Source organism: Hippoglossus hippoglossus, chromosome 6 (genome assembly GCF_009819705.1).
Source record: "Hippoglossus hippoglossus isolate fHipHip1 chromosome 6, fHipHip1.pri, whole genome shotgun sequence".
In the NCBI taxonomy this organism is placed as follows: domain Eukaryota; kingdom Metazoa; phylum Chordata; class Actinopteri; order Pleuronectiformes; family Pleuronectidae; genus Hippoglossus; species Hippoglossus hippoglossus.
The window spans coordinates 4,610,025-4,632,754 of record NC_047156.1 but is presented as its reverse complement, the minus strand read 5'-3'; the positions used below and the strand labels follow the sequence as shown (position 1 = coordinate 4,632,754).

The following is a 22,730-nucleotide window of genomic DNA, read 5'->3' as shown; positions in this document are numbered from 1 at the left end:
AGACATGAAGTGGGGTTACAGTGAGGTTAGATGTTGAACAGTTTCTGGTGAAAATATAGTCAAGTTGGTTACCGGCTTTGTGAGTAGGAGGGGAAGGACTGAGTGAGAGAGCAAAAGAAGACAGTAAAAGGTCAAATGACTTCTCTGTCTGGATGTTAAAGTCACCCAGAAGGATAAGCGGCGGCCCATTTTCTGGGAAGTTTGACAGGAGGACGTCTAATTCCTCCAAGAAATCTCCCAAAGAACCTGGTGGACGGTAGAGAACAACAATAGTTAATTGTACCGGATGAGTAACTGTCACAGCATGAAATTCAAAAGACGTTGGGGTAAAAAGCGGAAGCGGGTAGAGAGAAAAACTCCATTTGTGGGAGATGAGTAAACCTGTACCACCAGCCCTACCAGTGGGTCTGGGTGTGTGGGTGAAAGAGAAGGCAGAGGAGAGAGCAGCTGGGGTGGATGTGTTGTCCGGTGTGATCCAAGTCTCAGTGAGAGCAAGGAAGTCAAGCGATTGCTGGGTAGCAAAGCCAGAGATGAAGTCTGTCTTGCGGGTAGCTGACTGGCAGTTCCATAGGCCCCCTGTGACAAGATGTTGGGTATGTGTGGAACGGGTGGGATAGATAAGAGAGGAAATGTATACGCAGCTCTATACGCAGCTGTATACGCAGCCTCCAACGAAAGACTCCTTTGTCTTTATCCTCCGAGTCTTCATACAATGAGTCTTCGCTGACGGTCAAACAATTCCTGCTTTTTAAACCAGAGTTGATGATGGTTGGCTACAGCTGTGCTGACCACACCCCCTGCTCATGAGTCAATCAGGCACCAGGTGGTAATGGCCCACTAAAAGATACTCAGCAGAGTTCAACACAAGAGAAACTTGTCACTTGGTTTGGTTCCAGGATGTTTTTAAATTCTTCGGTGCCGTGAACCTGATTTCAAATCTTCTGACATTTAGGTCAAATCAGCCATTAACAGGTGATTGACCTCATGCAACATTTGTGCAGACCACATGACCGTTCAAAGGTCGTGTGGGTTTGTGATATAAGAGGCAGAATCAAACAGAGAGAGTAAATCAATCAGAATCCCAACCTCATCATGTTTACCTCTGTGGCTTTAGTCCTCCTGGTCCTTGTGCTCGTCCTGCTCCTCTTGCAGAGCCACAGGGCTAAAGGTTTCCCTCCGGGACCCCGAGCCATTCCCGTCTTTGGAAACCTGCTGCAGCTCAACCTGGAGAGTCCCATTGCAGATCTGGAGAGGGTAACGTTAAAATAAACCATGTTTATTGTATTTATAAACTGAATTCTTGGCCTGAAATCTGAATGCATGCTGGTGCTCAGTTTTCTTTTTCAGTCTTCTCTGCTCAGGTCTTTCTTGCAAAATATGCTTTGCTCTTTAGGAGATTAACTAAATAAATGAAGTAGAAAAATGTGAGATTTAACAACCTGCATATAATTAAATTAACAACGAATTGCAAGTGTGTTGTTTGTGCGGCTGAGTTGGATTATAGATTTTTTTTATTTTTTTTACTTGTTTTCTGATAACATTTAACAGCCTTTGTTTTAAACCAGGCCATTCAAAGGGCTTTACATAAAATATAAAAGGCATCGTGACAAATTTTAGAAGCAACATAAGACAATACAAAGTGAAAAATAAACACATTAAATCAGAAATAAAAGACAACGAGACTTGTGTCCGTCACATTAACTTACATTTTTACTGTAACAATGTATGCAACCTTTTTAGAACAGATAATTATAACTAATAAATGGATTATTGCACTGAATAAAATGTGAACTTCCTCTCTCTCTCTCTGCAGCTGGCCAAACGCTATGGAAACATCTATAGCATTTTCATTGGTTCCAGGCCATGGGTGGTAATCAACGGGCTCCAGGCCATGAAGGAAGCTTTGGTCAACAAAGCTATCGACTTCTCAGGCCGACCACAAGACCTCATGGTCAATCATGCCGTTAGAATGAAAGGTACATGTGACTCCGTTGCTGCTCCCTCCCTCTTTTAATATATTTAATATCATTAACTCAACCAGCAGGAATGAACAGTATATAGTGTTTATCTTACATATTTAAGAAGCCTGTATAATCTGGATTCTAGTTTCATAAATCAGCTTATTTTCCAGTTTCTAACAAGGACAACAACATGATTAAATTCATGATAAACTTAATATAATAAAACATCTTTGCTGCCCATATACAGTCAATTACTGTGGTTTTCCTTGATCATTCCTAGTGTTGGTTCTTTGACTGCAACTCTTCCAACCAGATTTCTCGATCAGGTAAAACCTTCTTCTACCTGACGATCTTGTGTAGGGAACTAAAAGGCCGGAGATAGTAAATATCCGACAGGTACTATAAAGAGGAGAGAAGAGCAGAAATCAATACTTGAACAGTGCAGAGATGATAAAACAGGAGTGATGTGATCAGTTCTGTGCAGGTCGGAGTCAATGAATAGATTTCTGGTTCAGGCAGATTTAATGAGGCTGCTGTGATAATCCAGATATAAAGGTTTGTAGGATGGTAAAACATGATTGAACCAGCTTTGGGTTGTGATGCTCCAAACCAGTGAACTGCTTGTGTTTGCAGATCACGCTCCAGGAGTGATCCTGGCAGATTACAGCCAGAGCTGGAGGGAGCAGCGACGCTTTGGCCTGATGACCCTGAGAAACTTTGGTCTGGGCAAGCAGTCCATGGAGCAGAGGATTCTGGCAGAGATACGCCACATCATAAAGGTTCTGGAGGAGAATATTGGTACGTGTACTTTCCGAATAGGACACAGGGATTGTCTGTTATCTGGTTAAACATTTACAGTCAGCATAAAAATAAGATCTGACAAAGGACCTTTTGAAATCCTGGAGATTAAAACCAGAATATCAGTATATTTTTTATCCTTTTCTCATTTCATTGTTTAACTTTAGATCATTAGTTGCTCCTCCTTCGTCAAGGTCACGTACAAACATCATTGTCCGTGTGGTTTCTCCAGGTAAGACCATGAATCCTCAGATGCTGTTCCACAACGCAGCCTCCAACATCATCTGCCAGGTTCTGTTTGCCAAACAGTTCGACTACGCCGACGACTTTATGAAGTATTTTGTCAGTGTTTTTCAAAAGACGTCCAAAATAATCAACGGGCGCTGGGGTATGGTGAGTAAGATTTATCACAACAAAGTCACTCAATGACCTATCGTGTGGACCAAAGGTCTGTGCAATAATAAAGAACAAAACCACAAAGAGAAGAAATTAAATAATACAATAGTAGTGGTAGTAGTGCTAAAACGTGAAGGAAATGTAGAATAAATGTCACATGTATATTTAAGAAAATAAACTAAAAACCGTAGATCATGAATACTGAAGCATGAAAATAAGTGGATTTGGAGATTACTTCTGTCCCAGTAATACCTCGTCTCTTTCATATTTGTTATCATGGCCTTTCTGAATGCTCTAAGCAAATCCTTATTCCTCAGCTTTCCTTCTATTGAAGACAGAAAAATTCTGTAAACCTCCAACTTGACCAACTCATCAACGTCAGAATCTGAATTTGAATTTAGAATAAAGAAAAGCTGTATAATATATATTTAATTTAACTTTAGTAGGGACATGTAATACATGAGGACAGTTGGTTACTAAATTTATTTATATTTTAGGAATCAATTCATCATCAAATTTCTACCTCGAGCTGAAATGTTCACAGGATTCATTTGTGAGTTCAATACAACTCAAGTCTACACTTATACAATTAGAAGTAGCTGTATATCTACGCTCTTAAGTTCTCTATTAACAAAATGTCTAATCGTCTAAACCTACTCACCTTTTATATGTTCACACATTGACGGTCAGTCCGACATATTAGAGTGCCACGACCCTAACTTGTGTTAAAACTGTTGTTTACTGTGTTGGAAAGTTTATCTGAAGTTTTCCCCTGCAGTGCAAACCTCCGGGTCACAGTCAGTGTTTCTGCTTCATGTGACCTGCAGCTCGGTTTTGTGAGGATATCTTTTTCTTTTTCACATGCAGATTTACGACTCTATTCCCATGGTGCGCTACCTGCCGCTGCCCTTCCAGAAAGCTTTCAAGTTGTTCAAGGTACGTGGGTTAGGGTTAGGGTTAGGGCTGACCCCTAACCTTTCACTTTATAATTAAAGGCGCTCACCAAAGTCATTGTGAAGTTTCATGCCATCACACTGACTAAAGCATTAAGTAAGAAGCCAGGAACTAAGAAGATGTTAAGAGACATAAAGGTACATGTGACGCTGGATGATCCTGCCTGACTCATTGTCCACATGTAACTAAAAGCACAACTCGACTATTCCTTTAACAATTGAACGGTACGATGACAAAGTGATTAGAAATTCCCCCCCTCACTATCAAAATAACGATGTTATTTTGATAGTGAATGAAGCAGAGTGGGAAGTCGCCACCGGGGGGCAGCAAACCTCAGAGCCAAGTTAAATCTGAACATGTTTCAACAGAACCTTTTCTTTTTTCCAGGGTGCACAAGAGAGACATTTACAGATGTTGACTGAGAACAAAAAGACTTGGGTTCCCGGGAAACCGCGACATTTCATAGACTGCTACCTGGATGAACTGAAAAAGGTGTGTGTCTCTCTATTTTAACATGAGGCCAGCATCTGCCTGCATGTTATTGATGGAAGACTTTACGTTCTTCCCTCTCTTCCTGTGTTTTGAAGAGAGGAGACGACGGCTCGTCATTTTCCGAAGACCAGCTCGTTGCGTTCCTCTTGGATCTTCACTTCGCTGGAACTGACACGACGGCCAACACCCTGCTCACTGCCATCCTGTACCTCATGAACTACCCACACACACAGGGTATTTATTAGGTGACGCTAGCATTAGCTCCGTAGACTGTATATAAAAGATGGACGACATGACAGCTCCCTAGAAGTGAAGCCAATAAAGCCCCCTGGTGGCTGGCTGTGGCAGTGAAGATAATAAACCCCACCTCAGAATGTCATGTAGCACATAAACATAAACCTGCATAGTTCTTTTCTTTTCCGTCTTCTCCTCTCCTCCCTTCACCTCTGACGTCTCTGTCTCCGTCAGAGCGCTGTCAGCAGGAAATAGACAAAGTCTTGGATGGGAAGGATCAGGTCACTTATGAGGACAGACACCAGATGCCCTATGTGCAGGTATAAAGCTTAATTACAGCTTTATGTTTTCATCTGATTTTCAATATATCACAAACCTGTTCTGTCTTTGTCACGCAGGCCGTCATTCATGAGACCCAGAGGAGGGCTGACACGGTTCCTCTCGCTGTTTTCCACAAGACCACTAAAGACACAGAGCTAATGGGTTACTCTTTACCCAAGGTGAGTTAAATATGTCTTGAGACAATCAAATTATAGAGAAACCCAACAGTTCCCACAACGAGCAGCACTTTGGCGACTGTGGAGATGTGGGCGGACTTCCCGCCTCGGCCGGTTGGGGTAATATACTTTTTGCTCTTTAGGGAACCACCGTCATCCCGAACCTGTCCTCAGTGCTGTTCGAGGAGGGACAGTGGAAATCCCCCCATGAATTTAACCCTGAAAACTTCCTCAATGACCAGGGGGAGTTTTTTAAACCAGAGGCCTTCATGCCTTTCTCTATAGGTGAGTGACATCAGTATTATTTTCACAGACGCACAGGGTTGACATGGATGGAGACTGACACAGTTTGTGTTGTGGGTTTTGTGACAGGTCCTCGGGTGTGTCTCGGAGAGGGTCTGGCTCGTATGGAACTGTTTCTCATTGTGGTGACTCTGCTGAGGACGTTTACGTTCGTCTGGCCCGAGGACGGAGGAGAGCCAGACTTCACGCCCGTGTTTGGGACGACTCAGACGCCTAAACCGTATCGCATGAAGGTCCAACTCAGAGGAACCGACACAACAACTCAAACCGGACTTCATCCTAATAATGTGACTTACTGAAGTTCTATGCAATTCTGAATAATGTGCACAAACTAAATGATGACAAAATTAAGTGTAAACCTTTCTTTTGAGCGTAGGAGCAAAAGAGTATTTGTGGAGCACATTTCAACAGCAAGGCAATTCAATGTTCTTTTTATAAGTTGTAACAGGCGTCATGATGAATTGTAAAAGCAACATGAGACAATACGAAACATACTTTTAAAACAGCAAATGAGAAATTTGAAAAAATAAATCAAATGTTTAATGTTTTGTATTTTCATAAGTAAAAACAAATGAATACATGATAATAATTGTCAATCAAAATTTAAAAATATTGTGAAGAATACATTGTGTTTGTAATGTTCATACTATTGAGGGGGGGTCACACCCCCAAGTGTCCAAAATATGAACAAACAAGCAAAACACACACACACACACTAATAAGGACCATCTACTACGAGGTCAATGTTTATGCTGTAAAAGGTCAACAAAATAGAACACACACACACACACACCTAACTCTTGCTTCAGTGAGTCTCCTGTCCGTCATCTGGTGTTGTTGTTGTGGTGTTAATACACAAATAAAACGTCACTTTAAGACATGTATGATCTTTTCTACATACAAGCACACTGACCCCTGCACTGGTCATTGGAAGCAGCAGCCCTTTGATGGTTGCACACTGGTGAGTTATCAAAGCCTTTGTGTTACATTGTTTTACTGGGCGGTCTCTTTCGATTGTGAGCGGGAGGCCGGGGAGCGAAGGGGGAGCAGGGGTGTCAGGGTCGGGATTGAATGGCGTACGTGTGCTGACATGGACCTTCTGTGATGACAGTCAGCTGGACGAGTGGTGTGGCCGCACAGAGAGAGGAGAGCAACAACAAACTAACGGAGAGATCACAGGAGGATTTATAAAAAAACGGACCAAGTCAGCGAAGGAAAAAAAAAACACAAGAAATTAAAGACAAAGAGGAGATTGTGTCATCGAGGACAAACAGAGACTGAGATGGAATCCAAGAGACAAAGACAAACTTGGGATTATCAGTAACACATCATCAGAAGTGGAGTTTATCATGGAGTAGTCTGGGATTTGGCACGCACACACACGCACGCACACACACGTTTGGTTTCCTGTTGTAAACATCTTGGCAGTGGACAGGTGTCAGTATGCAGGAGTCTCCAGGGGCCATGGGTGTAGACGGCAGCTACGCCAGCAACGTTCCGGCTTTTCTCACCAAACTGTGGACGCTGGTGGAGGATCCGGACACCAACCACCTGATCTGCTGGAGCGCTGTGAGTCACAACACACTGTGCACACACCGAACAAGTAGTCACGAGGGTTACATTTCCACCAGGGTGTTCCAACAACATCATAAAATGTAAAAGTCCTCTGAACCGTCAGTCACACTAACACACTCTCTGGATTGCCTCATCATTTTTGTACCAATAATGTAACAAACAAATCAAAAAGTAACTGTGACTCGACACAGTCGTCCTTTTTAAAAGAAACAGTTTTGTATCTTTAAAAATAAAAAGAAGATTTTCCATATTTCCATGACACGAGGAAGAAAGCTGTGGTGAAAATGACACGTTTTCTCTGGGCTCATTAGATCAAAAATATATAAACGGCAAACTTTATGAGGATAAGAGACTTAAACAAATAAAAATAATAATGGATTCGAACCTAAAAGATAATACAAGTATAGTAATTAATACGATTATATTTAAATAATATGATTTGGAGACACTAAAGACCGTTTTACTCCTGAGGAACCTGTTTCAAAACAAGGCCACAGATGGATTCAGGCTGATTGATTGATTGATTAATTGGTTAATTGAGGCTCTCACAGAAAGAGGAACCCTAATACTTCAGTGTCTTCAATCTATTTGCATTTACCTTAATTTAAATTGATGGTTGCAGGATCTTTAAGTAATTCCACAGTCCGACAGGAGATGATCTATAGTTCACTAACCAGGGTGTCACTGTTTTCATTTAGATTAATAACTAGCTGCCTTTCTGGGAGGAGTTTAACTAGAGACTCTAACATCTGAGGACCACAGATCGGCTTTAGTGCAGATGGAGGATGTGCAGAACAGAAGTGGCCTGATTCTTTCCTCATGTAAAAATACCAAAACAATAATGTAAAAATACTTGTATATACAGTATATAAACCTCTATTAAGCTTCAAGTGGAGGGTTTATAGAATAATAATGGATTCATTAACAATTCATCGTCCGTCCGTCATAACGCTTCAGAATGTGTCTATGAACCCAACGTTTTGCTTTTCATGTTGTGTGAGGGATCCATTAAAATCATGTGTGTCCTCTGTTGAAGTACAAAGCTGATGATGTTATTGTGGTTTCCTTTTGACCTTTGACCCCGGACACTCGGCTGACAGTAGAATGTGAAGGTGAGGCAGCATTAGTAAAGTGTGAGAGGACACACAGCCTCTCTGCTCCGGTTTGAAAAGAAGCAAACACAAAACAGCAGCTGTCCGATCCCACGAGTTCAGCATCAGCCGTCGCATCGTCACTAAACACGCATGAGTAAAAACATCTTATTACAAATTGTAATAAAGTTAAGTTATACATTTAGCACCAGTGTTATTTTAGATATAATAAAAAATGCATTTACAAGCTTTGTCAGAGCAAAACAGAGCGACGGAGGTTGACCGGGCGAGAGAGCATGACTCATCACTCAGGGAGAGAGAGAGAGAGAGAGAGAGAGAGAGAGAGAGAGAGTTTGATTGGCTGACTGAGCTGATATATCTGCTGATGAAAAGATGTGACACCGTGTGGGAAACATAAATCACCACCTTACAAACATCCTGTCATCGCTCACGTCACATTACTTCACCTACAGTTGTGTTGTCGACTCATCAAAATGAAGAAATGATCAGCGACTCAGCTTTGGTTAAATTTCAAAAATAAAACTAAATTGTATTTTTTCTTGAATCCTCTGATATTAGTGAAACATCAGAGACGTTTTTCTGTCTTTAGAATCCAAGAAGTGCACAAATCATCTTTAAGCTGATGTTCAACAGTCGAATAATCCCTTTTATATTTAGATGAACATTATAATCACCGTCATCAATGTGTATTAATAACATCGCAGATCTGATTTTGGGGATGTGAGTCAACTTAATTTTGGGGAGTTGATGTTTCCATAGAAAAAGCTGTTATAGATCCTTTACATCAGTGCAGAACTATCTTCTTATTTTAACCTGGAGATCTTCACTTTGACTGTCGTCTTTACGTTTTATATCTCTGACCATATTTAGTTTTTAATCAAAGTTACATAGAAGTGATCGTGAACGAGGTGTAACTCAGCTACTGAAGCACATTTGGTGTTTTTAAAAAAGAAATTCATGGCTTTTCCAGGTGTGTGAATAACAAGGAATCCTACTTGATTCAGAGGAGGTGATTTAGTGAGAAGGTCTCTTTCTTCACTTCTGTACCAACCAGCCCCCGAATACTCCCAGAAGTTTAATTATATATTTAAACTCAAAGTGTAGCTGGGTGACTTCATTTTGGTTTCATTTTGAAATAAGGTAGCTTGACTTTAAATACCTCTAAATATGTTTTACATAATAGGTTTCCACACAGTTTTCTGCACCATTTCTATGATAAAAGACATGAAACATCTTTTTATTTGTTTTTGTGCTGTAGCGCAATTTAAAAAAAGGAAAATGTGGTGGTTCATTTGATATTTGGTTGATGTTCAGAATGATTACATCGACCAGTTTGTGTTTCGGTCGAGGACTGAGCTTTACTTAACAAAAAAAACAGACAATTGAAGTTACTATTTTGACCGTAAATGTAAATTTGATTAAAGAAAGATCATTTAACCGTGTCCAGCATTTAAATTCTGCTCTGTGCAGTGAGACATGATGGAAACTAACTCTCCACCTGTGTCTCTGTTCTCTGTTTCAGACCGGGACCAGTTTCCATGTGTTTGATCAGGGACGTTTTGCCAAAGAAGTTCTGCCAAAATACTTTAAACACAATAACATGGCGAGCTTCGTTCGACAGCTCAACATGTGTGAGTACATACACTCTCTTCTCCTCTTCTCTCCTCTCCTCTCCTCTCTTCTCCTCTCTTCTTCTCTCCTCTTCTCCTGTTCTCCTCTCTTCTCCTCTCTTCTCTTCTCCTCTTCTCCTCTCTCCTCTCCTCTCTTCTCCTCTTCTCTCCTCTTGTCTTTGTTACAAACCGTATTCTTTATTCCTAGATGGTTTCCGTAAGGTGGTGAACATTGAGCAGAGCGGTCTGGTGAAGCCAGAGAGAGACGACACAGAGTTCCAACATCTGTACTTCCTCCAGGGACACGAACACATGCTGGAACACATCAAGAGGAAGGTCTGGACACACACACACACACACACACACACACACACACACACACACACACACACACACACACACACACACACATTGGGGCAGTGTCTTAACTTGAATGCAGTGCTCATGTAACGTGAGCATGTAAAAGAACAACCATTAGGCTGACATGGTTGAAAAGTAAAAGCCAGGATTCAGTTGCACAGATGTTCGACACAAACCTGAAACATAAAACCAAGTAAATTGTTTTTATTAAGTCTGCAATCACTTTTACAAAGTTTACAATAGGAACTGTACATTTTTATAATGGACACTCTGTGCTGGATGAAATGAGAATAGATTATCAGATTTATTATAATTTATCCTGATGGGAGCGTGAATGCCCCGGATGTTTTAAATTTCATGGCAATCAATTCAGGGGTTGTCAAGCGATTCAAAGTCATTAGGATTCATCCTCTGGGGACCATCAATGTCTGTGAAGTGGACAGACCTTAGAGCCACGGTGCTAGTTTGGCTTCTGACGTCTCTGTTCACAAACACAGAAGTGGAAATATAAGGTTGTACATGTGCTTTAAGAGAATAATTTACCCAATCAGGCTGTTCTTTGTGTCTGCAGGTTTCCATAGTGAAGAGTGAGGAGACCAAGGTCCGTCAGGAGGACCTGAGTAAACTGCTGTATGAGGTCCAGCTCCTCAGGACGCAACAGGACAACATGGAGTGTCAGATGCAGGACATGAAACAGTGAGTCAGTGTTTTCTGCTCTGGGCACAAAAACAGCACACAGATGGACAAAGCCATTTTTAGGCTCAGGGAAATACCAAACAGTCGGTGCAGTCCCTGCTGTGGTTAATGGTTAAATGAGAGAGTGGTAGTGGCCCCTCAGGGAATCAAACATGTGAGATGTGGTAATGACACAAGCACAGTCAAGGTTTAATTTACAGCAGGATCATTTTTAATAAGCTGTTTTAGTCTGTCACAGTGGAAAAGCTGTTTGGATGTTAATCTTTACTGGTTTGAATTCTCGGCTTAACTGGAAAAACACGATCCAGGTGCTCAAGTCACAGTTGTTTCAGTAAAGTGGTTCATCGATCATCTGAACAGGATCATTAACGTTAACTGTTTAATTCTCCGATGTGAAACAGGACTGGATTAACAAGCAGGAGACTGAAGATCCTCAGAGGCTTCACTGTACATTATTATAACGGTGAATATATCTGAATAACATTGACTGACACAGGTCCAAGGTTAGAACATAATCTAAAAGCTGTGTTTGGTCGAGGGGCCAAAATGTTTCAGGAGTCTGATTATTCAACTGAATTTTATTTTTACTTTTTTAAATTGTAATCCTGTTTAACAGTAAGTCTCTGCAGTATTTTGGTCTCTAAACCTTTACTATTGTTACTGAATCCTATGAAACTGCACCCTTATTTTAACACAACAGGAAAATCCTCTTATCTTCATGTTTTTAATACGATTTAAAAAGAAACACATTAAACCCCGAACAACAACAAACTGCCTTAAAACGCCACATTTGTCTTTTAGCTTCTTTAGAAAAAAACAAAGTCCTGATGCGTTGCTGCTCCGGGAGAAATGGACCCGTGCGTTATTCCTCTTTTCTAAGTTGGAACAAATCAACCCGGTGGATGAACTGACTTTTTCTCTAGAAGCTATTGTTGCTGAAAATAGCTGCAGTGTGTCCATTGTGTGATGGAGCTGCTTTGTGCTCAGCATTGTTTGCTAATGAGAGGAGAGAATGTTCACCTGCTCACCTGACCGACACACACACACACACACACACACACACACATGACATTCTTAGAAAGCATGAACACATGTGTGCACGTGCTCATGCAGGTATAAACAATGGTCAGAGAAAATTTTCCACCGCAGGCACTGTCTTTTTTTATTTTATCGTTGGAATTAAAAATGGATGAAAGTCTGAATCTGAAACCATCTCACATCTGATAGAGTTAGAATAGTGATGGTTGCATCCTGGATGTTGTAAACTCAGCTCGATGGCTCGTCCACCTACCTGCTGTTTGCAGAACTTGTTAATTTAAAACTACAAACTGACCTTTCATAGATTTATACACCTCAAACTGCCTGAAGGGAAATGTGACCAGGGTCTAACTTTAAACCAGAGAGAATAATACCAACACCTGTTTGGTTTTATTCATGATTTGCCTCCTAAAGTGAAAACATCTTCATATGGAGCAGAGTGTGATGCCCTCGTGTCAGTTGGGTCTAGAGGCTTCGGGCCCGATCTCACGTCCAGTGTAAAGTGGCGCAGTGTGTTTCACAACTTGTCGTGTTGTGTTGTTACCGAATGCACCTTTGCCCGTATGAGCACCCATGAGCATGTTGGTTTCAGGAGAAGTCGTCAGGAGCATTTTTTGTTGCATCGTTACCTCGAGACGATGGAAATCTACTTTTACAACGATTTAAAAACACTATTGAACATTGGTTTTATTTTATATCTTTGTCCTTCTGCTCTCATCCGCCTGTGTCGTCTCCTTGTTTGCAGACAGAACGAGGTTCTGTGGAGAGAGGTGGTGTCACTGAGGCAGAACCACACGCAGCAACAGAAAGTCATGAACAAGGTCAGTGTGTGTGTGTGTGTGTGTGTGTGTGTGTGTGTGTGTGTGTGTGTGTGTGTGTGTGTGTGTGTGTGTGTCTGTGTGTGTGGAGGGGTCTCATGCACTGTTGGAAGCAAACAACTGTAAATGCATATATCTGCATCTACTCCGAGTGATTAACAGAATAATATTTCTGTACTATTACCTCTGAACTACTTTTACATCTACTTAGATATCCACAGTCCCCCTCAGAAGTGGCTGGATAGTATTTTTATTTTCATCGTGAGATCTTGATGCTTGGTTTCAGGTGTTCTGATATTTCCAGTTGTACTTTCTCCATTTTACAACTGTAGTAGATGGAGATTCCATGTTAGGTTCAAATATCAAACACATTCGATGACATGATTCCAGGTGGATGCAGTATTTTTCCTTTTCCTGCTTTTATGTTTCAAGCAGATAATAATTAGAAATTGTGTGTCTACTTTCAGTGTGTACTTACTGTATGTGTGTGTGTGTCTGTGTGTATATGAGACAGAGCGAAGATGCTGAATCATGCTGTGCTTTCTCTCTCCCTGCCAGCTGATTCAGTTTCTGTTCAGCCAGATGCAGTCCAACACACCCAGTACTGTGGGCCTAAAAAGAAAGCTGTGAGTACACACATATACTCGCACGCACACACACACACACACACACACACACACACACACACACACACACACACACACACACATTGGAGCAATCAACAAAGTGAGACAAACAGGGCCACAGTGGGGCAGAGGGAAGGGCTGGCTCAGCTGACAAACTGAACAATCTAACGCAACGAGCGCTATGAATGGAGACAAGTGCTGAATCAGACACACACACACACACACACACACACACACACACACACACACACACACACACACATACATACACACAAACACACGCACGCTGACACACAGGGAAGGCAGAGCAGAGTGCGTGACCCTCTGTGTGTAAAATGCTGGTTCAGCTTTGTGAACAAGGCCGACATGAGAAAGGAACGACACACTGGAGCGCCACCAAAGTGCTGAAGAAATTTGAACAACCAACAATCTGTGTTTAGCGTCTCTTGACTCTTAAAAACCCACAATCACCATGTTGTCGTCCACTCACTGATTGAGGACCGATGTTGTCCCCAGGCCCCTGATGCTGGACGATGGGTCTCCGAGCCCTCCGGCCTCCAAGTTCAACCACAGTCACCCGATGGAGCCCATTCACGAGCCCTTCTACATTCAGTCGGTGAGAAATAACACAAGTTACACACACGGAGGGAATCACATTGTTCAGCAGCTCAAGACAGTTCAGCTGAAAACTGATATAGTGATTATTATTTAGAATTAAAACTAATTTAACATCCTCCTGCAGTGAGTCCTCATAGCTGTGAGGTTATATCAACACTAGAGGGAAGCAGTGTGCAGCGACAGGTTCAGGGCCTCATGTGTATGAACGTACACACAACGTTATTAAAAAAACTGAATCACAGTCTTCCTCCTCTTCATCCTCAGCCATCCAGTGACACGGCTTCCTGCTCCACTAGTGGTCTGACAGGAGGACCAATCATATCAGACGTTACTGACATGTCTCAGGCCAGCATGGCGCTGCAGATTCAACCCGATGAGACGAGGTGGGTGATGCAGAGTCACATTAATATTTCCCATCATCAAAAGTATTTTGTCCAAGATATTGTGACATTTAAAGTGCTGAGTTAACCCCGCCTACCTAGTTATAAATTAATTTAGTAATGTAGAAAAACAGATTTAAATGGAGGAAAGTAGAAACACATTGATGTAGAAATGAATAAATATGGGAATGTAAAAATACTGAAAAAGTATGTGTAGAATTACAGAAATAAATAAATGTAGAAATATGGAAATAAATAAATGTGCAAATGTAGAAATATGGGGAAAAAATGCAGAATTAAAAAAATAAATGTAGGTATACAGAAATAAATAATTCACTTTAGAAATAAATAATAAGTAAATACATGTACAAATGTATCAGTAGCCCAATTCATTACCAAACTGTATGTATTTTATTCATGTATTCAAGTATTTATTTTGGCATTTACTTATTTATTTGTTTTTGATCGAAGTTGTTCATTTATGTATTCTTAACTTTGTCAGTTTCGCTCCTCCACACTTTAGTCTCACAGTGTTTGACTCCATTAAACAGGGAGAAGTGCATGATGCTCATCAAAGAGGAGCCTGTGAGTCCCGGAGTGAGAGGAGGAGGGAAAGGAGGCGGTGTGGGTGGAGGAGAGGCCGTGGCCTTGACCTCCACCTGTGAGGTGTGTTCCTCAGAACCTCCCGTCCTCCCTGTGGCAATGGTCCAGTCTGTTCTGGAGGGGAGGGGCTCCGCGGCCTCTGTGGTGGAGAGGAGGGGTAAGAGGCCGGTTCTGGACAGGTAAGGTGAACGCACACCAACTTTCACATGTTTGAAGGATCTGTGTGTGTGTTTATGAATTATATACAACTCTGTGTGTCTGTGTGTGTGTGTGTGTCTGTGGTCTGTGTGTGTGTGTGTGTGTGCAGGGTGGAGGTTTCAGATGCAGTGGAGAACGTGGACATGAGCCTGGAGGAGCTGCAGCAGCTGCTGCTCAGGAGCCACCAGCAGAGCTCTGTGGAAGCTGGGACCAGCGCTGTGATGGACGTCAGTAAACCTGCACACACACACACACACACACACACACACACACACACACACACACACACACACACACACACACACACACACACACATATAGAAACACTCTGACAGGCGGCAGGTTGCCCTCAAGTAACTGATATTTAAAATTTCCAACCGGTACTTTTATCTGCCTTTCTTTATACACAGCAGACATTTAAGTGATCTATTATTTAACACTGACCTGAATCGTCTCCCCTGTGCCTCCGCAGCCCTTCAGTTTAAACCTACCTCTCACCGAGTGGAACTTCACAGAGATGGAGTCCAACCTCAAATCAGTAAGTCACAAAGTTTTTGCTATGTATCTGGATGGTTTTGGCTCAGGAGGTAGAGCGGGTTGTCCACGAAGTAGTAGGATGGTGGTTCGATCCCTGTCTCTTTCATTCTGCAATGATGTATCATCCCTGGGCGAGATACTAAATCCCAAATTGCTCCTGATGCCTTCACCGCAGTGTGTGATTGATGTATGATAGGAGAAAGTGCTGCGCTTATAGATGCAATGTGTCTATGTGTGTGTGTGTGTGTGTGTGTGTGTGTGTGTGTGTGTGTGTGTGTGTGTGTGTGTGTGTGTAAGGGTGAAACATAACTATTCAGTAAAAGTGGTGATCATAATTTATTTAAAATAAAAGCGCGATGTAAAAGATCATTTCCCAAACCATTTAATGAAGATAACAACGGAGCAGAACGATGACTTCACACTAAACCACCTCCACCTTTAATCTTAATGCAATTTTCCCTGTTTCTTTACTGATTAATAATTAACGAGAGCAAGAACATTAAGGACTAAACAAAGGGGCGGACGACCTCCTCGTGTGGAGACCCATTAACAGAATAGATGGTCAAAAAAACATCAGACTCAGGGATTTGGTTTAGCTCTTAAAAAGATGAGTCTTCTGGATGTTGAGAGACCTCTTGTTGAAAACTACTTTCTTTCAACTTGCACTAACTGAACTTTTGGCCACCCGGGGGCACTGCAACACAGCACATATTATTAACAAATATACGGTTGTTATGGTGAATGTGAGCCATCAAACAATCATCGTTCTGTCCACTTGTTGAGTTTAAATCTAATATTTTCCCACTTTTTGCTTTGTTTTTGGTCTCCACCCACTCTTGTAAGAAAATATCTGGTTCTTTAGCAGCTAAATGCTCAGTTGTGTTCACTAGCTAGTTTCGTCTGTTGGCTGTTTGGTGCTGGGGGGGGGGGGGGGGGGGGGGGGTTACCCGAGCTGACACTGATAAGAGCTTTGATACTCAACTGAAAACAGTGAAGCTGTGGCCATAGCAACTGAAGCTGAAACACTTAGATCATTCTCTGTGGGTCTCTGTGGGCAACGCCGTTCACGTTACACATAATTATTTCATCAAGCATCAAAATAAAAAAATATACTATACTCAAATCTCAACCCTTTGACACATGTGTCATCTGCTGTTGCACAGAAGTGATGTGTTGGATGAATGAGGGGGGGGGGGGGGGATCTCCCTGCATTGCACCTTTAGTCTTTGCATTTAGAATGAACAGCTTGAAAAACACATGGGGCTGCGTTGGTGTGCCGGCACCGTCTGAGTCACACGTCCACAAGTCCCAGTCACCAAACTCCACAGCTTCCATTAGACAGCGATCCAGTATTTTTTATTAACATTGGTCATCATCCAGAAATGTGTTTGAACAGGATGTTGGTGGAACTGTCCTCATCGAGACATCTGCTGGTTTAAGGGAGGTAAATGAAGCTGCTCTGTTTTCTGATGCAGAGTCAACGTTAAAGCACAAAGACACAGTCTGATTAACATGGATTCTGTAGTTAACTCTTCTGCAGAGTGGAAACACACCACCAGGTGGAGGTTTTCTACCAAACTGAACAGAGTCAGTTGTGCTTGTGGATGACGATCACGTTCTCCAATGTCACTCACAGATTCAGGATCCAGAACTGGGTCACAGCTAAAAAAAAAAACACATCTGCCCTCCGACCCCCTGTTCACAGTCTGTACCTGCAGAGCCCATAAGTAACACTCTGTGCAGGCAAATGAATCAATAGCGTCATTGAAGTCCAATTTTCTATCCACCTTGCACCCGAGAGACAGGATGATGAGGCTGCTCTTGATATATTGTGGGGCTCTAATAGTTTATCATGCACTTCACCCCATGAAAAGCTCTCTCACCCCCAGCTAATAGTTTACGGTACCTCTCTGAAAATACTTTGCCATCTGCTGCATCGTGTTAAACAGCTTTCGGAGACGTTAGACAGGAAATTGGTTCCGTGAGTTAATGACTCACACTGTGAATTTGTGTTTGTCCTCATCGTTGACCCTGAATATCAGAAAGTAACTGTCTCTTGAAAACGTCATGGAGGACATGGAAGTGTTTTCTACTCCTGAAAGACGGCCAGCACGTTTTCTTTTCCTCCCGTTGTAGCCGTTGTGTCGAGGTCACGAGTCACGAGTCAGTCTCAGCTGTCAATCATGATGTTTCTCATCGTTTTTACGCCATCAAATAATTAATTAAAACCAAACTTACCAGAAACGTGTACTTTGACTTTTTAGTTTGGTCCAAACCCCTTCTGCTAACATGGAGGAGGTGAGGTTTATGAGCTATACTGTAGTAAGACACTAGGGGGCGATCATGAGTTTGGCTTCACGTCTTTATTTACAGTTTATGGTCACAACTCAAGTGTTTTCACACAGAGTCCCATGTTTAAAAGCCCCAGTGGTGGCACCAGGAGAAATACAGTGTTTCCTGAATGAGGATTATTTCTGTCCCTGGTGCTCTGCAGAACTTTCAGCCAAACAGTGAAAGACAGAAAGTCGTCTTCCCTTGTTTCACACGTTTGGCTCCAAGAAGAGAAGAATACAAGTTTTAAACTGTTAAGTTCAACTTCAAAGTCCAAACTCCTGAGGACGTGAAATCAATCCTTCTGCAATATAGCTCAACTCAGGTCTCATTGACAGTCAGACGCATCTTTAATGTAGACCACACTAGCTCTGCTCATTGCATTTTATATATATCATTTTTTTAAATTCCCCAATAGGAATGATTTGGATAACTCGACCACATGTTGGAAATGTAAAAAGTTACTTATTTCTCTGAAAACGATTCAATATTCCCCCCATATGCTGGGATACCAGGCTGAACTGAACATATCAAACAACATGTTTTATTACGTGTTTTCGTTCAGATGAATCAAATGATGAAAGTGTGTTAGTTACAAAGTTTGGTATTGATCGATTTTCTTACATTTTGAGTACAGCTGCTTCCCCCTGCTTCCATTATTCATGTTGAGCTGCACTGATCATCTCCTGGCTCCAGCTGCATGACTCACACACACACACACACACGCACACACGCACGCACGCACACACGCACACACGCACGCACACACACACACACACACAGAAGACAGGGGTATTGATCTTCACGTCTAACTTTTGCTGTGTTTTTCCCCAAAGTGACAAACGTGTCCCTAAAGAGCCGTGAAGATGTTCTCATGGAGACTTTTGACTAACTAATGACTTTCATGATGTTATTTAATTCAATATTATCATGAGTCATAAGCCTTTAGATGGGGAAACTTTACTGTTGATGTGTTGTAAAAAATCTCTGTTGAAGCATTAATAGTCAAAACGTTATTGAAGCTTGTGAGTTTCTCACTAATTAGCCGTTAAGTCTGCAATTATGAAGAAGAGCGTTTCAGGGGACTTTGGGGGCCCCAGGCAAAATGGACCTGGGCCAATGCTTGATTTTGTGAAGCCACTAACAAATTATGTTTACAATAATTAATCAATGTGTACATTTAACAAGTAGTTGATAAATTCAGGGCCTTCCCAGCAGGTCAGAGATAAGATGATGCGGTGCAGTGACTTATATTCAAGCAAGCAAATTCATAAATGTCATTATTAATTTATCATTATATTTATTCTCTTTATTCAAACTTCCATTTAAGAAATAAATGATGATTGTCCCTCGTTTACGATCCTGTTGCATATCCTAAAATTAGCTATTTAAAATACACCCTGATGATTCATTATGGTGGAACAGGATTCTCAGTATATATCACAACCTGCGCAGATGTAATGAACAGTTCTTTGCAGCTGAGCTCTGGAAATAACAAAATCCTTTTAAGGCCTTATTCTCCTGTAAGTGCTTCTATATAAAACTGGATCGTTATACGTCAACAGCTCCTGTGAGAGAGAGAGAGAGTTATCATCATCCATCATCCAGAGTCCTCGCTCTAAAAAGCATACTCATTGTAAAACCGTATTTAAAATAGAGTTTGTGTCTTTTTTTTTTTTTTTTGTGTGTGCAGCTGACAGTTAGCACCATCCTCCCTCTAATTAGAGAGCGCTGCAGGTTTTTTCCACGTCCTGTCACAGCCCTTTTCTGCCTCACGCTCTGGTAATTTATAAAACTCTCCGTGCCGTTTATACCCCGAAGACGTTGTGCAAGAAGCCTCCGCACGACTCCGAGATCTCTTTTTGTTCACGAGGGAAAATCTCTTTTTTATTAGCCGAGAAATGATTTTGCCTTCCAGTGCTGAGGCTTCTCTTTCTCTGCTGGTTCATTCACACCGTGTCTGTCACTGTCACTTCTCTTCTCTCAGGGCCAGCAGACAACTTACAACCTTCCTTCACTACATTATTTTGTTTGACTCTTTATTTGTGTGTGTGTGTGTGTGTGTGTGTGCGTGCGCTCACCTCTACCCTATTCACCACTGCTGCTTCCTTTCCTTCCATCTGTGCTGCGCAGCTCAGCAGAAGCACTTTCATATGAGGATGTGGTGGCCGTGACGGAAAGTGGAAGTTAGGGTTAAACTTCCTGTTGAAGCCGTGCTCCTTTCATTCAGCTCCAGGGACATCATCTAGGAGACGGCCTCTCGAACCCGAGGAGCTGAGCTTGTGTGACCTGTGGCATTTACACTGTAATGAGATATGATAACGTATGAGGCTGGCTCCATGCAGCGCTGAGGGAATCTCACACCAGTTCAGCACATTTTACTTTAGTTGTACCTGCATGTAATAGATTATACATCATGCCACTACATTAAAGAGAATTGGAAACACAACTCAAAAGCTAAAAAGTTAAAAGTGACACTCGAACATTTTGCCTAACTTAATAACATTTCGTTATCGGGCTGTTTTCTCTTTGTCTTTTAAAAGTCAGACTTCTGGGTTTTCACTGTGATATTTTTACTTCCTCTTTATTCTACTCACAACTTCTGCAGGAAACCATGAAGCAGTTGTCCTGACATAGTGTTTTATTGTTCTTTAACTCATGTATTTGTTGTATTCATGTATACTATGGCTGTATTGTATGTTATATATTGTTTTATGACATGAAGAGTAATGTGTTAAATGTGTGTTTGTGTTCTCCTTCAGTACATGTTTCAGAATCAGGAGGCGGAGGCTTTTCCAGCTGCAGGCTGTGAGGAACAGTGATGGAAGGTAAGAGTCCTGTGACTTTATCTATTATATATATATAAGACATTATATATTTTTGTTTATGTCCCCGAATCCCATGAAAAGACCAGAACCTGCAATGTCTTATTGTGTCTTTAAATACTTTCCATCTGTCTGCAGCATCCAGCCACAAGAAGCATTGTTTCCTACTGAAAATACACATTTCTAATGATGTTAATCATAAAACATTTGTTAAACTCAAACTCAAAAAGTTTCTGGAGACTCTTTGCAAATGGGGATCAAGCTGATAAGTTCTTATGTCAGCCGGCATTGGCTGTTGAAAACCAGAGAATCCCATGTCAGACTTTACAGCTACACATGAGGAGCTAACTGCGTTTTCCTAGAAAACTGAGCTCAGTCAAACTACTTTTCCCCGAAACTGCTCTTTATCAAATAATGATTTCATTGCCATGGTGACATGCAGGTGCTTTTTATTGAGCAGCTGTAATGTGGACACGTGGCAGATCTACCATTTATATATTGTAATAGTCAGAACATTACAGGGTATTTTATTTACTTGATGTCTGTCTGACAAACATTGACTGAGAATAATTGGTTCCTGTAACGGCGGCTGACTGCAGGGACTCAGACAGGAAACCAGGTGAAGGTGAAGAGTTGCAGGTGATTAATGAATCTGTTGTTTCCTTGTTTCTCTCCTCAGGCCACAGACGCTGCTGTTTCCCTCGTGGTTCCACTCTGCAGGAGTTTGATCCCGCGGCCCTTCCCAGGCTCTGTCCCACACTTGGCTTTATTTGCATTCTTACATCCACATACATACAACAGATCTCTGCAGGTAATGTGGATGATTTTAGTTTTTAAAGAACTGATAAAACCTTATAGTTCCTGGTTAGCTGAGAGCTATCGATCAGCTACTGGCTCCGTGGGAATCAACACTACCAGCATCAGCAAAGACGCTGGTCTGAGTATTAAACACATATCCCCCCCCCAAAAAAAAACTAGTGTGTTATGACATATGATTCTATCTAGACTCCAGTATTCAGCCGGCTGGATGCAGACCGTGCATTCGTGGCTCCAGCACTTTAGTCTTTGTGTGAGAGGGAGTTCCTGCTTGTGGAAGTGATTTTTCTTCTTCCTCTACATAATCTACTATGTAATATTTTTTCATATTTTATGCTTATTACAAAAAACATTTTTTATTGAGGGGCAAACTTTAGTAAAAAAAAAAATATATATAAAAAAGTCACTGGTGGACAACGTAGAATATATTACAAGTTATGTAAATATTGTCAGTCTGTGTAAAGGTGTAGGAAATTTACGTGCTCCTCATATGATTAATGCATTTCACACGATGGTAAATGTGTCGAGACGGACGAGAGGTGCGTTAACCTTTGTGATATCAGGGGTTCTTCTATAGAGACAAATTTAATCCTGCAAGGAACCTTTGATTTTTGAGATTTTTACACATTTAAAGACCCATCTAATCTCTGCACATGTCTGACATGTAGCCAGAGACTTAGTTCCTTCTCTTCTGTCCATTTACATGTGAAGTTTGAAGTGTGAAGAAAGACTTCTCATCGACAAAAGCATGAACACCGCTGCATTTTTGCACAACCTGTATCACTAGATATATTTAGTTATATAGAAAACAGGTCAGTTACTTTTTGTCTGTAGATGACTAACACTCTGTGGCTCTAGACATGTGTGTCTAAAAGAGATACCGGCCACAGCGGCAGGATTTTTCCAAATACTCAGAAACAAGACGTTCACCAGGAGGTGTCTGAATGTTACT

General features: G+C 41.6%; 2 protein-coding genes across 2 annotated transcripts; both read left to right on the top strand.

Annotated features, from left to right (window-relative positions):
* The first annotated feature begins 744 nt into the window (after positions 1 to 744).
* On the top strand, positions 745 to 6,540 carry LOC117763762 (cytochrome P450 2F2-like). The gene is made up of 11 exons (XM_034589157.1): positions 745 to 1,254; positions 1,814 to 1,976; positions 2,595 to 2,759; positions 2,992 to 3,152; positions 4,023 to 4,091; positions 4,497 to 4,601; positions 4,697 to 4,835; positions 5,070 to 5,155; positions 5,234 to 5,335; positions 5,476 to 5,617; positions 5,705 to 6,540. Exons 1-11 carry the CDS (start codon positions 1,093 to 1,095, stop codon positions 5,932 to 5,934), a joined length of 1,524 nt encoding a protein of 507 aa, XP_034445048.1. The 5' UTR covers positions 745 to 1,092; the 3' UTR covers positions 5,935 to 6,540.
* A 538-nt stretch (positions 6,541 to 7,078) lies between these two features.
* hsf4 (heat shock transcription factor 4) lies at positions 7,079 to 22,012 on the top strand. Its single transcript, XM_034589164.1, has 13 exons — positions 7,079 to 7,204; positions 9,845 to 9,953; positions 10,141 to 10,268; positions 10,864 to 10,988; positions 12,772 to 12,847; positions 13,403 to 13,470; positions 13,987 to 14,086; positions 14,353 to 14,471; positions 15,020 to 15,250; positions 15,379 to 15,496; positions 15,742 to 15,807; positions 20,900 to 20,965; positions 21,642 to 22,012. Exons 1-12 carry the CDS (start codon positions 7,079 to 7,081, stop codon positions 20,957 to 20,959), a joined length of 1,326 nt encoding a protein of 441 aa, XP_034445055.1. The 3' UTR covers positions 20,960 to 20,965; positions 21,642 to 22,012.
* Positions 22,013 to 22,730: the final 718 nt, after the last annotated feature.